The sequence below is a fragment of the Patiria miniata genome, unplaced genomic scaffold (assembly GCF_015706575.1).
Source record: "Patiria miniata isolate m_02_andy unplaced genomic scaffold, ASM1570657v1 HiC_scaffold_22, whole genome shotgun sequence".
Taxonomy (NCBI): Eukaryota; Metazoa; Echinodermata; class Asteroidea; order Valvatida; family Asterinidae; genus Patiria; species Patiria miniata.
In genome coordinates this window covers 12,508,072-12,521,602 of record NW_024037061.1, presented here as the reverse complement: position 1 = coordinate 12,521,602, position 13,531 = coordinate 12,508,072, and the positions used below count along the sequence as shown (strand labels likewise).

The 13,531-nt window shown below is 40.0% G+C and overlaps 1 protein-coding gene across 1 annotated transcript in view; it reads left to right on the top strand.

The window, feature by feature from the left end:
• The window catches only part of LOC119730091 (P2X purinoceptor 4-like), a 69,671-nt gene that overhangs the window by 41,473 nt on the left and 14,667 nt on the right, over window positions 1-13,531 (top strand). The window contains exons 4-6 of the mRNA XM_038202874.1: window positions 2,758-2,833; window positions 3,368-3,473; window positions 8,068-8,154. Of these exons, the coding sequence (XP_038058802.1) occupies window positions 2,758-2,833; window positions 3,368-3,473; window positions 8,068-8,154 (269 nt within the window). The remainder of the gene's footprint in view (window positions 1-2,757; window positions 2,834-3,367; window positions 3,474-8,067; window positions 8,155-13,531) is intronic.

Sequence of the window (13,531 nt, the reverse complement as noted above, 5' to 3'; positions counted from 1 at the left end):
CTGAATCGCGCGCTAATGTGTTTTACACACCTAATTGTGCGCGTGATGTATTCACTTCAGTACTCTATAATTGTCGGCTACCAAGTCCCCATGTCTCTTTAATTTCCCGACGGTGAGATCTTTATCACTGAGGAACCACAAGCGTCTTTACGAGGCAAGCTGAGCGCGAGTTTCATCATCTTTCGCGTCAATTGCGGCGTGATTGCGTATCAGTTTCTTACAGGCACGGGTGACTTTTCGCTCTCGTGTTTTTCACCCACCGTCATCTCTCGAAGTGATTGGGTAGGTCGGTGCCAATTCACCCCGGGGCAAAACTTCTATTTGCTATCCTACAAACCACGTAACTTAAAACTTTAGACCCGGGGCATGGTGGGAAATTTTTTCAATTCCACACAATTCCGTGAAGCCATAAAAAATAATAATGATTTGTTCCGGTCGCATATCACGGTTGGCCTAGAGGTTGTATGTCGTGAAGTTAACGAGGAGACAAAGAACATGAAATCAACCTTTACATTTTGAAAGAGGAAAGGGATAACAAAATGTAATTTATTATTAAAAATAACCAAACAATTAGGAGCAGAAAAGGTGTACGTCACCATTTATCTATAATTCCTATTTCTTTTGTGTTTATTCTTCTTCTTTTTTTACTACAACCTCAAGTGAAGGAAAACTTTGAAACTAAATTGTGAAAATCCAATTGTGTAATTTTCTGATTGAAATCGATTAATTAAAAAAAACAGTTAGCATGGACGCAGTGGTTAAGGCAGTTCACGAAAACAAAAAATAATTGATGGAGGGAAAAACATATAACTTCCATTTTCAATTCAGATTAATTGATGTAATGGAAAGAGGAAGTCGCAATGCCTATAAATCAGGGTTCGACCTTAACTTTTTTTTCACTAGCCAGCCGGGCTACTTAAACACACTCTTACCTAGCCCGCGGGCATTTTCACTAGCCCACGTTTTTCTTTTAGTATATTGTATCTCGTAAACGACAATGTGCATGCATGTAAAACGTGTATCCTGAGACAATATTGTCAGTGTTTTTAATAAACAGATTTAATCATTTAACCCGAAACAGATAATAAGATTAGACACAAATTGATACAGGTTTGCTTTCTGAATTTAATGATTTCTTTCTTTTTGTCCTGTCATCTTTGCCGTATAGCCCAATAATGTTTGACTCGCCAGCCTACTTAAGGAATAGTTTAACTTACCCGTCGCTGTTTTGACTAGCATTTGGCTAGCGGGCTACCGCTAAAGTCGAACCCTGCTTTAAATCAATCTTGACTAATTTCACGTGTACTGCTTTCAAATTAATGAACCGACCAAAAGGTGGGACCTTCAAGGCATGAGTGCAACCCAATACGTCCAAAAGGTCTTGATTACAATTTCCCAGCAAGAAAATAACCTAGTTTAATGAAAACAGGTCATTCAGTTTCAGACACGGAATGGTTCTTTTCAATCATGACAATCACGGTGGCTTTCTTTGTTACCAAAGAGAAAAGAGTCATACCAATTTCAAAAGCCGTTTCATTACAACTTGCTCGCATTTCGACTTGGAATGCTTCATCATTTAACGGCAATTATCGTGCTCGGTTTCAAGGAGAGCATGTTACTCAAAATAGCCAAGATATCACAGCCGTATAATATATGCAACTCCTTAACCACGGATGACAGGTTAATTTCGGCGAATACCTGTTCTTCAAAAACTCTTTTTCTCTGAAATGTGATGACCTTTTCGTTTTCTTTTGAATATCAAGGGGCGGAGATAGAATTGATTTCATTGCGGATATTGCGTTCTCGTTATAAAGAATTCTGTCATGAACCAATGAACATTTGATCAACATGAAGTGTTATCGCGGGATACCCACTAAATTGGAAACAAATTGGAGAAAAAGGAGAAAAGCAAGAAAGTTAGGCACATGATGTGCATGTGGGTATCGCAGGATGATTTCCCTGCATGCAAAAGTGTTTCGGACAGTTTTGACCCGAGTCGTTTGGAAACAACTCAAAACAATAAATCATGTCTTCAATTTAATGTATCACTCCAGGATATTTTCGTAGAAGCAGTTGGGCGTAAATTGGCACACGGGACCGCTTGAGAAACATTCTTGCCCATCAAGGCTAACGTCATGGTTATCTCGATTATAGTATCAACACGAGCATTTTTCTTTCAAACTAAAAAGAAAAAGAGAAATAGGAAGAGTTCACGCAGTGATACACGTGCCACTGACAGATTGGCTTAATATACCGTCTGGCGACTTGTCACCAAGGCTACTTAACCAATCACTTGGCATTTATCTGCTGCCTGACAGGAAGAGAGCGAACCAATCAGGGGTATTCATCGCGGGTACAGCGGCTACAATTAGCCAATCGGCTTGCATTATCTTTTTTTGAACAGGTGCGTTGCTCGGCAAAGGAATGCAGGTCATGTTTGACTATATTCCGATAGTGCCGTGACACGGATACTGTTGAAATAGATACGAAATAGACGCAGTATTTGTAGGAGGATAATTCTGGCCTCAATATTAGATTTTGCACTGAAAGCTTCAAGCTGTGTTAGAAGGAAACGAAATCGCTTTTTTTTTCTATAAGACTGATAAGGGTCACACAACAAAAGGCAAATGCGAAGGCACCATTTGCCCTCTATTCTGGTAATAAACTGTTCGTTTACCTGTCATATTCTATTTGTTTTACAGGTACACATTTTATTATCATTTGAAAAAAAAAATGTGGTTATCTTTTTTTCTTTAGGCTTCCGATGTATGGTTTGGAAAGTGTCAAACAGATGCAGATTGCCCAGCGGGTGAATATGTTAAAACTGGAAATGGTTCGTACTTTCACATCACATTCAGCTCTCTTCTTTTATTCATTCACTTTTTAAAATTTGGAATAAAGTTTCACTGATCTTTTCACTGAATTTTTGTCTCACGTTTTCAAAATTGTACGATCGGTTTTCAATGTTGTGTGCGCTAAAAGAAGGGGCTATCGCAAGCTTCCACACATTTATTATTTCCTGCAATAAATATAGACAACTAAAGGTGTACATTCTCACCAAATGCAATGTCAAAGGATAAGTACTTCAAGTGTAAGAGACAAGAATTGACGTTTAGATCGCAGAATGTCAGATTCGTCAAAGATACTAGGATTTCAACGCCAGACGTTCAAGTTATTCCAAAGTCATTGTCCGCATTAAGAATGTATATTTCAGAATGTGCATCTCTCATCATATACCTGATATTCCTGATGCTTTTTACATTGAAATGTTTTATTAATTCAGAGACGGTCTTTTGATGCCGTAAAGAACCAATGCTGAAGTCAATGATCATTGGCTGGTACTCTGCCCTTTTCTTCCCTACTGCAGGCATGCGGACGGGTCGATGCGTACCAGCGCCTTGGCGTTACAAAGACGTCAACAAAACCTGCGAAATTAGAGCATGGTGTCCAACAGAATACGACATGTTACCAAGGTAACCACTTAATTATTTACAACTATTCTGTTTGCTGATGTAAAGACGATAATAGAGACAAAAATGTATTAATATTAAGTGTTATCACTTTCAAAGGTGTAGGCCTAAGTATGCAATCTCGTTACCACCTTTTTTGCGCCTTTTCTGTAATAACTTATAACCGTTTATCCAGCCAACAATGTGATGCCTAACACCCTTCTGGAATCGGTATGCTTTAGGCCACAATCGCTTGACCCAGAAACTCAACGCAAGAAATGTTCACCGAAACACTCGTAATTGGGTAGTTAAAGAGGATATGGTGCGAGTTGTTTCCGCCCGAAAGGCAAAACCTGCAACACGAAACCATGGAATTATGCACAAGCCCCGAGGACCTATAGATTGAACTGATAATGTCACACGTGCATTTCCATTTCACCTGTGACACGCACGTGATGTCTCCTAACTAGCTTCGGCTTCTCGAAAACGGACTCGAAGTTGAAGAATATCTGTCACACACGAGAAACACTTCGTTCGGTTGGAATACCGTGATGATAAAATCATCTTATTTTTCACTCTAAGCTACACGTTTAATGCTGCAAGTTCGTAGTTATATTCCGAGTTTTTAATATACACGATTTTTTTAAAGAAATGTTAAATCAGACAAAATACTTGTAATATACAAAAGTTGTGTCTTTATTGAAAGTTATGCATTACCAGTATTGATGTAACCTGAAGATTTTTAAAATTTGTTTTCGAATTTTCTTTTTAAGGGTCCCGATCAGTTCTGCTCTTATAGTAATTTTGGTCTACAGTAATGGTACTGATAGGCCCATCTGGCATTCAGTTATACCAAACCGCATAATGTTGTATCAAGATGGAACGAAGTCACTGTAGTGCGATATGATTATTTCATGAACTTTAATTGAAGTTAATGGAAGAAGAAGATGTTAGCATTTAATATAAGTTGTAGGCTAATAATCAGTGTTTTCCAAAGTCTCAATCTCACCAAACAGCGCCCCCAATTGGCCTCTGACTATCGACTCGACCTCAATCAATTATTCAGTAGAACAAACCCATCGCCTACACACAAAAAAGCACAATTAATTGGGGTTTCAATAGGTCCCAACGTCTCGTCAAAGTCCCCACGGCCTATCAGGAGATCACCGCCCAAGATGACATCGGGATCGGGCGAGTCTTTGACTTCGGGGAAATTATAACGGGTCATCGGGGAAATAGTTTGTTCTACATCACGATGACGAGGAACTGAACTAGGAGATTGTTGCCGCTGGCATGTCTGAACCAAACCAGACGGAATCCACAAATTAATCATTAATTTTCTTTATTGATTTTCGCGGGCGTGGCGGAAACGTATGAACTGATGACCACAGATGGAGGAAATAAGCATCTGAAAGAGAGTTGTGAAAAAAAGAACAAGAGATATGATAGCTCCTTATTCCAACTGCGCATGCGCACATCACGATTTGACGATTTTCATTTCGGGGATGATAATAAACACATAATCTCCCTTTTTTTTCTTCAAAATCGTATAGTAATACACATTTGGTTTTTTTAGGGGGATAAAAAAGGCTGTGAACCCATGGTGCAGTCCAAAGTAGGCTTACTTGGGATTTTGTACGTACTTTAGGTTTTTAATTAAATTTCGTTAGTACACACTATTTATAATCACACACAGGACTGTTTCTTCCAGAAACATTTTTGCTTTCCTTTTTAGGGCTTTTTTTTAAGAAAAGAAAAAATTGTCAATAACAAACGAATGTTTCATTTCAGTTTCGAAAAAAGGCACATCAACCATTGAATCTCAAGCAAACTTAAACATTTGCCATACAGACGCTTGGGTACTAGACCACATCAGGTCATTACACACGTGTCGGCAATTACTTTTTCTGCAATCAAGTATACGACTGACCAAAATGCAAATGAACGGAATGATTCTCGGACTTCACTCGCCCTTAAAAATAATCCTCCAGAGCCATGAATCGGAAATAAAAGGTGAAGTTTGCTTCCATTAAAAGGTAGCACTTTCTTTAACAGAACTGACGAAAGATAATGTGACATTCTTCGAATTCGAACCCATACAAGGCTCCCTTAAATAAAATCTAAGCATCATGAAGTCAACTGAAATCACGTGATATGTCATTTCCATCACGTGTTATGTTTCACGCATGCGTATCATTAAGTGACTAAACTGAGCTGCAGAATTAAAATTTGCTATAATCGTCGAATTTACGGAGAAATGAAGAGGTCAGGAAAGCATCCATTTCCCTTGATTGAAATGCATTAAGTGTAAGTAGTCTCCAAACCCACGCCTGCAAAGAAAAACAAATTAAATAGGACGTTACCGAAGTCCAGCTCCTTGCTTTTTTTCTGGAAAAGTCAGGTCGAGGATTAAAGAGTACATTATCTGGATAATCCGCACTGCGCACTATTTTCCACATTACACTCGGCTAGTTTCTCCTCGTATACCTTACACCCCCTTCCCGCCCACGTGCAGCACAATTGGGAAAAATTCAGACTCCCTTTCCTGCTTTAAGACGCATAGTTTCCTAGATAAGCACTCCTTGGGATGGTCGAAGAAGAATCAGGAAAAGGGCCGGGTCGAGAATGCGCCTTGGGACAAGGAGAAAATACCCCGTCATATATTTCGAGGATAATTTTATTTTTCCCCGTCCCACTTTTCACAGCAGCAATTGTACATGACAGATCTAAGCCCACTTGAGTATAGATTGCAACAAATACAGTTTAGTCTGAAATTTGATATTTATCTTTTGATATTTTGATGTATTCTTATCCCAAAGTAGTCTAAGGATATAGACAGAACCGCGGTACGAGCGTCTGATATATCATAACATGTAAATTATGCGATCCCACGTGCCAGCCAATCGGAGTGGTCTTTGGAAACTGTGACGATCAGAATTGTGGACTAAGATGTGGATTGGTCTATTTGGATGCCAAGTTTTTGGAATACAACAACTTACGGAAGACCCAATAGAAGGCGATTGCTGAATGGTCAGAATCTCGAGGTCAAGACGCAGTCTTGTTTTTGCATAATTAATCGCCAAATCTGCTTGCATATCTAGACTGTAATTGCTGTGAAAGGGGATATTCCATAGTCTAATACCGGGGTAACATGTTTAACAATATCAAATTTCAATAGGCCTACGTGACATGCAGAATCTGATTATGACTATGAGACCATGCTGAATTTCATTACGTACTATTATTAAAGGTACGTGAGATTATTTGCAATTACCAGAAACAGTAAGTTCCGATTTAAAAACAGAAATCTTGCTCAACTTGAAGGTAAGACTGGTATTAAGTGCCTTGTGACATTATCCCGCCTAGAAAGGTATCGTTTGAAAGTAAACTAACATTGAAGGTGGTTTGAAACTATAGGGCCCTGCGAGCACACTTTAATTACGTGCGTCAGCAACGAAATCACGTGAAGAGACCTAACAAAATGTGCATACTTTTCTTTCTTTTTTTCTCAAAATGTACAGTGTCCACTGAGCTAAAATTTCAATAGGTTGGTTGTTATGCACCGTACTTAAGATTTTGCTGTTTCAAACGAGAAAAGTGCACACATAAAATAAAAAAAATATTGTATATACTTTAACGTACCGGGAGTGATAACAAATTAAAACTGCCAAAAATATACCGGATTTAGTCCAATGGTTGCATGCCCAATAAACATAGAACCTACATTTCGATTTCAATAAATGGTTGGTCTCCTAATCCCCTAAGCAACATTAGGTTCAGTTCACTTACTTTTCGCATCTGAAATGAAATGTACAATACTAATGAATACTGTTCGCGTGACATCTCAGCGCATGTCCTTAATGTTTGATCCCTCAAGGGTCTACACCCAAAGAAGATGAATGCGCATTACTTAAGACGATCGCTGCTATCCTCGACACTGTCCTTATTACACCTCCACTCATTTACATCCAATCTAATGCACAAAAACCATAATCGCCACAGCAATTGCTTCCACGGCGTTTCCGTTTGAGTCAGTCGTGCGCGCAAAGCTTTTCCGGCATTGCCCCGCCAGGCGAGTATAAACCAAACGCGCCGGCCGTGCGGCGCAGCGCGGGCACGGTATATCATTTCGGTAAGGTCTGTTGCCGTCTTTAAGTATTGCCGACCGAGTTTCCTCGCATACATCTATATATCGATTCGTTTTTTCCCCAACGTCTCGCATCTAAGAAGCAATGAGAGTGTGCGACCATGCTCGAAAGAGAGTTGCCAAAACGTGGGCTTTACCCGTTTCCGTTTTACCCGATTGCTAATTGCACGAAGTTGGTTAGCGTGTATGAAGTGAGTGCACTTTGGAGAAAGGTTTCCCCTTTTGTGTATTTACGGGACCTTTTCAGATAAGTGATTGACTCACGGTAGATGAACTTTTGTTTGTCATTCTCTTACGGTTGTTTCTCGTTCGTTTATGCTATCATAGTCTCGGGAGGTTTTCAGTTAAAGTTTTCACGTGATGTGAACTGATTTGGCAATGTGGTTACCAAAATACTGACTGTTTATGCAGGTTTTGTAATTGCTGATAAACGTTTCTTTTAAGAATTATTTTTTGCTGATTTCTATTCAGGTCCAAAACGCCGGTGCTCATGGAAGCTAAAAATTTCACAGTGATGATTAAAAACAGCATTTCCTTCCCATTATTCAACTTTTCAAAGTGAGTAACCAAATATCTTTCTGTAGATGTAATGTCCTGAATGCTGTTGTGTCATATTGTGAGTTTTTCCCCCTCGAATCTCCATGTTTAACCCTCAAGTGACCATAGCAGCCAGAAGCGGCCATTTTACACCGATATCAGTTGTACAGACGGCCAAGTTTCAACCTTCTTCTACGATTTTAAATTCAGCAACAAATAAAAACTTCAAATTAAAAAAACACCATGTTGCTAATTTTCAAGTTTCCCTTTGGGGAAAAGAAGTCATGCTATTTACATTATTCGCAAGATTATACTCTGAACATATAGCAATGTACACTGCGGGGTCACTAGAGGGTCATCACCGTGACGTTGTTGCTCCGTTTGTTTGCTCGTGTTTTCATTGCTCCACACTCATCCTCAGTTCGATAACATCTTCCCCTGTACTACTCAATTTCACCACAGTTCCCAGTGTATATCCTTCTCAATCCCTTATCCAATTATCTCTTTATTTCTTGTTCTCCCGCCCCTGTGCTCCCATTTCCTTCTCATTTTGCCCAGCAATTGCATCCATCCATTTGCATCAATCATCTTTCATCCGAGGAAGACCAGAATCTTAACATCTTCTTCTCTTTGGCTCTTCCTCTCTGATCCGGGGCGGCCGTAATGTTTCTTTTCCCGTGCAAAATAATCATCGACGTGTACCGCAGAGAATACCGAGCGCTATCCCATTACAAATTAATCGCGTACAGACTGAATGAATTGGCAACAAATGGCGTTGACTTTTCCCCAAACAGCTCAGTTTCAAGTGGGTTTTCATAAACTTTAAAGGTCATGTGTTGCATGGACGATGACACTAACTATGAATAAATCTCCATCAGATGTTTCTCAACTTCGGCCTTGTGGTAATTTGGTAAGCTGAATCCATGCAATTTAAAAATCCTGATCCTCAATTTGAATAGAAGTATTGGAATGAGAAGGAAGGAAAATATTCTTCAGTTACCGCGGTTCCAGGTAAAAAAAAAGAAAGATTGCAGTTTATTGCCCGGCAATCCTTGCATCTTTATCTGCCAGGCCAGATAACCGGTTCTGCGGAACGAAATAGTGACTCTTGTTTCGCTAAGGACAATAAGTTTGGTCTTGTACTAAGCCAATCTTTGTCCGATTGGGTCATTAATTTGTTAAGTTGAAAGGGACGGTGGTAATGGAGGCTGCACACAGGCAGTATAAATGGGTGTTTGTGCATTGTAGCTTGCTTTACAGCGCCCCCTACAGTCGGGTGCCTCACCCACTTTTCATAATTTCCAAGCTACAGTTCCCCCCCCCCCCCGCCCCCGGTCCCTCCCCTACGAATGTAGACAAGAAATTGACGCCGATGTGAGGCACAAACAAAATCGCGTCAGTGCAACAAGGGTTGTCGATCGGAATTCACTCATCTGGAATAGTTCCCATTTTAAAGTGTTATGACACAATGTAAATTTGTCTTTGATTATGAAACATGTAGACTATTGTATTCTACATAATATTTCATATCAAACAAAAAATTTCGTTGTGCCACAAAAGTTTTCAATGGAAACTATTCTAGATATGTGAAATCCGAGTTGCGACCTTGTTACACTGACGCGATGAAATGTGTTTGCCGCATAGCCCAGTATGCCTTAGATGCCAAATAAATCAACAAATATACAAATTCAATTGATAGGCATATACATTCATTGGTGAAAGAAATAACAGCATCTCAGCTCTTTCTTGTGCTTAACAATATTTTTTTCTTTTGCTTTTTTTCCTTCTTATTACTATGAGTTTATACAACTGTTGGCATGCTTTCATATATGGCTCACTGAAACTGATATTCCTTTGTTTGAACCACGTTAAAGATTCCCTCTGTTTTGGCTAATGCTTTGGAGAAAACAAATAAACACCTGTGTGTCTGTTATGTGGTCTATCATCTATTTGATAATGCTTCAAAGGCGCAAGGGGTGGGGAACTCTGAGTGACACCAATCAAGTAATGCATAATGTTGCACGATGTCAATTATTATCAAATCTATTTTGTCGAAACAAAAACTGAACGTCCTGGTCAATCTAATCATGCCATCTAAAATAGCAGTGATATTAAATTACGCGAGTCCTTTGATACGAAACGTCGATAAACACGGCACGATTCCAAAATGTGACGCACTCTTCTGCCCCAACGATCAATCTTTGCAACCAGGAATTTAAAGGGTAGGTAAAACACACGGACGATATTTTCTGTTCTTCACCCAAGGCGGATTCTTTATGAAATGAACGCAGCTGAAAGGGCGAAAGGTAATTTTTGAGTAGCTTTTCGATTTCTTCACAACGGCTAAAAAGGCTTCAGTCGATCAAGAAAACTAGGGCGGTCAAATTTGCTCCAATCACCCGGAAGCTTGGTGCAAAAAGGTGCAATAAAACAAGATTTATTGTAAATAGAAAAATTGGGCTGATGCATTGTGACACCCGCGGCTACTTTTTTTGTCAAGGTGGGTGTTACTTGTGGCCATAACTTGTTGAATTTCTAAAGGGTAAAGTTGATATACAGTGACAAAAATCCATTGAAATGCTTGCTTCGTACTCTGAAAATAATACTCTAATCAGGCAAACTTTCACATTATAACTCATTGAGTTATATCGTAGGATGTTACAGATAGCTATCGCCAATTGGGCGAGTCATCTCAACGACTTATAAACTGTATGACTTCTGATCATTTTCATCAATCTTAAGCAGATTTTTATTCATATCACTATCAAGTGCCAGTGCTTATATTTTCGTCAGTTGAAAGGTAGAACAATATTTCGTCAACAGAATTCAAGGCATTTTTGGAAAAGCCTCATGTTTCCCAGGCAAGTCTTCCTAAGGTCGGTCCTTTCTTTCGATCGGGCGATATGGAAACTCAAAACTGAAAGTCACAGGCACATCATTCTGTAATCCTTAATGCTCTCCTCTCCACTTACAGTACCGTGTTTAGTTTATCGTCAATGCCGTTTGTGTTATCCATAGTAACTGGAGAAATTCGCCGCTAGGAACATTTTTGTTTTAACCCGTGAGGATTTCACTCTGCAAATGAATATCAATTCTGCGGTCATCAGGCTCGGGCTATGGCGGATTCTTTTTGTCCTCTCACGGGGCGCCATTTAAGTCTTGGGGATTCCTAACCCAAAATGCCGATCTTTGTTTTGATGAATGGCCCCTGATAGCTTCTGATTTGCCACCGCGCTGTAAGGTTGTCACAATAACACTTCCGGATTCCCAATAATAAAGAGGGACGAAACACAACAGGCTCTGGCATGTGGAAAAAAAATTCCCAATGATAAAACTACTATGTCCCAGTTTCTCCAGAGAGGCGAGTGAGTAGTAGTCTGAGGACCCAACACTCACGTGTGCTGAGCCACGGTCGAACGTCTGATATACCTACCCTAACGTGCAAATTGTATGCGACCCTGCGCGCCAGCCAATCGGAGTTGACTTTAGAAGTGTGACGTCATTTCGATCAGAAATGTGGACTAAGCTGTTTATTGGTCAATGCCATGTTTATGTAATGCAACAACGGGTCAAAATCTCAAGGTCAAGACGCAGTCTTGTTTTGCATAATTAATCGCCGAATCTGCTCGCATATCTTAGACCCTTGCTGTTCAAAGGGATATTCCATTGACTAAGTGGGTGGCTGTTTAAACCATTTCCGAAGTTATAGAACGCCCCTACGACTAACGAGGCTCAGCACGCCCCCTATTACTAATGAGGCTCAGCACGCCCTCTGTCGATCAAATCGAAACTTTCGCCATGGTCTAACAACGAGGTTAAAAAATCACGCATGGGATTTAGCTTGGATCAATCTGAATCATATGGAGGGAAAAATCTAGCTGTCGTTCAAACCTCACGAACAGTGCAAAGACCCTTGCAGCAAACTAGCCAACCCTGATTACAAATTAGTCGTATTAGCGTTGGGCAAACAAGAAACAAGTCCAATAACACAGCCTCTCGTTTCTGGCGTTGCAGAAAAAAAAGACAGACACGAGGAAAAAGAGAGCAAACACAACGTATCCGATGAATTAGTATCTTCATTTTGACAGCGTAGTTGATGGGTCTCCATTAATAACGTGTAGGTGGCGCGTAGCTGCGAGTTTAGCTCGTCAGCTTTTGCGCTTTTTCATTAGTCGACCGAATTAATGGTCGTTTATATATTTTTTACTCGGGTGAATTGACGCACTTCCGGATATCGTGCACGCACGCATTGCAAAAAAAAAGTAGGCCTAGGCTGTGCATGCATTTTCTTCGTTTTAAGAAAAAAGAAGTCTCCCTTCTTCTTCTTTGTTTTTTGACTGTGTCATCTATTTTATTACGATAGATGAGTGGCATCATGATCATGACTTTATCGATCTTCTCAACATGTTCTGCACGCTCACCTCTTGTTCCAAATTTCTGAGATACGTTTTGGGAGTTTAATTAGTTGCCTTTTGGACATCGAATTCTTTTGCACAAAATGTGTACGTGCATCAGCAATCCCCAAAATCCTAAAGCTGCTAAGCATAAAACATTGTCTTAGAAATCTGTTTGTCAAGCGAAAATCAGCGGAACCCTTCACACTACACGACAATTGGGTTGGTAACTTTTTTCCACTAAGCAATTTTGTTGGGTTACACATCTATGTTCCGACACCCTTATGTTCCGACAACCCTATATTCCGACAACTCAACCTCCGACTGCACATATTCCTATCCCTATCCCTATCCCTAACCCAAACCTAACCCTAACCCTCACCGGGAGTAACACAATCTTATGTGCAAGTTGTCGGAACATAGGGTTGTCGGAACATAGGGGTGTCGGAACATAGGTTGAGTTTTCGGAACATAGGGGTGTCGGAACATAATAGGGTCTCGGAACGTAGAGCAGTCACCATTTTGTTGTTGACATATTTAGGCTTAAAGCACCCCGAGTAACCCATGTTTGATATTTAAAAAAATGCCCAACCTTCGGCGTTTTTCTCAGTAAACTGTTAGGGAGTGGTAAACAGATAATTGTTTTGGAGTAAATTATTGCATCCTTGTTTTTAATTTTAATTGTGTATGTGTGATGATCTCTTCCTCAAGAAACTCGTCTGATTTCTCGGGCCATGTCGCATTCCCTCCCTAACCTTTGCTTTATTAACCTCCCTTTCACCCACCTTCGTATCTTCTAGATTATCCAGACATCAAGAGGTCAAACGTGATTGATTATCTTCCTTCACAAACTAATTTACAACACACCACCTTCTTAGATACTTACAGACTAGTCCCGAAATTGATAAGTTAATCAGCGACGCCGGACACTGGCCGAAGCGAGAGTGACATCAAGCGAAATAAATCCCATCGGAAAGAAGATGGGTTCGTCTTTTTTTTAAAAT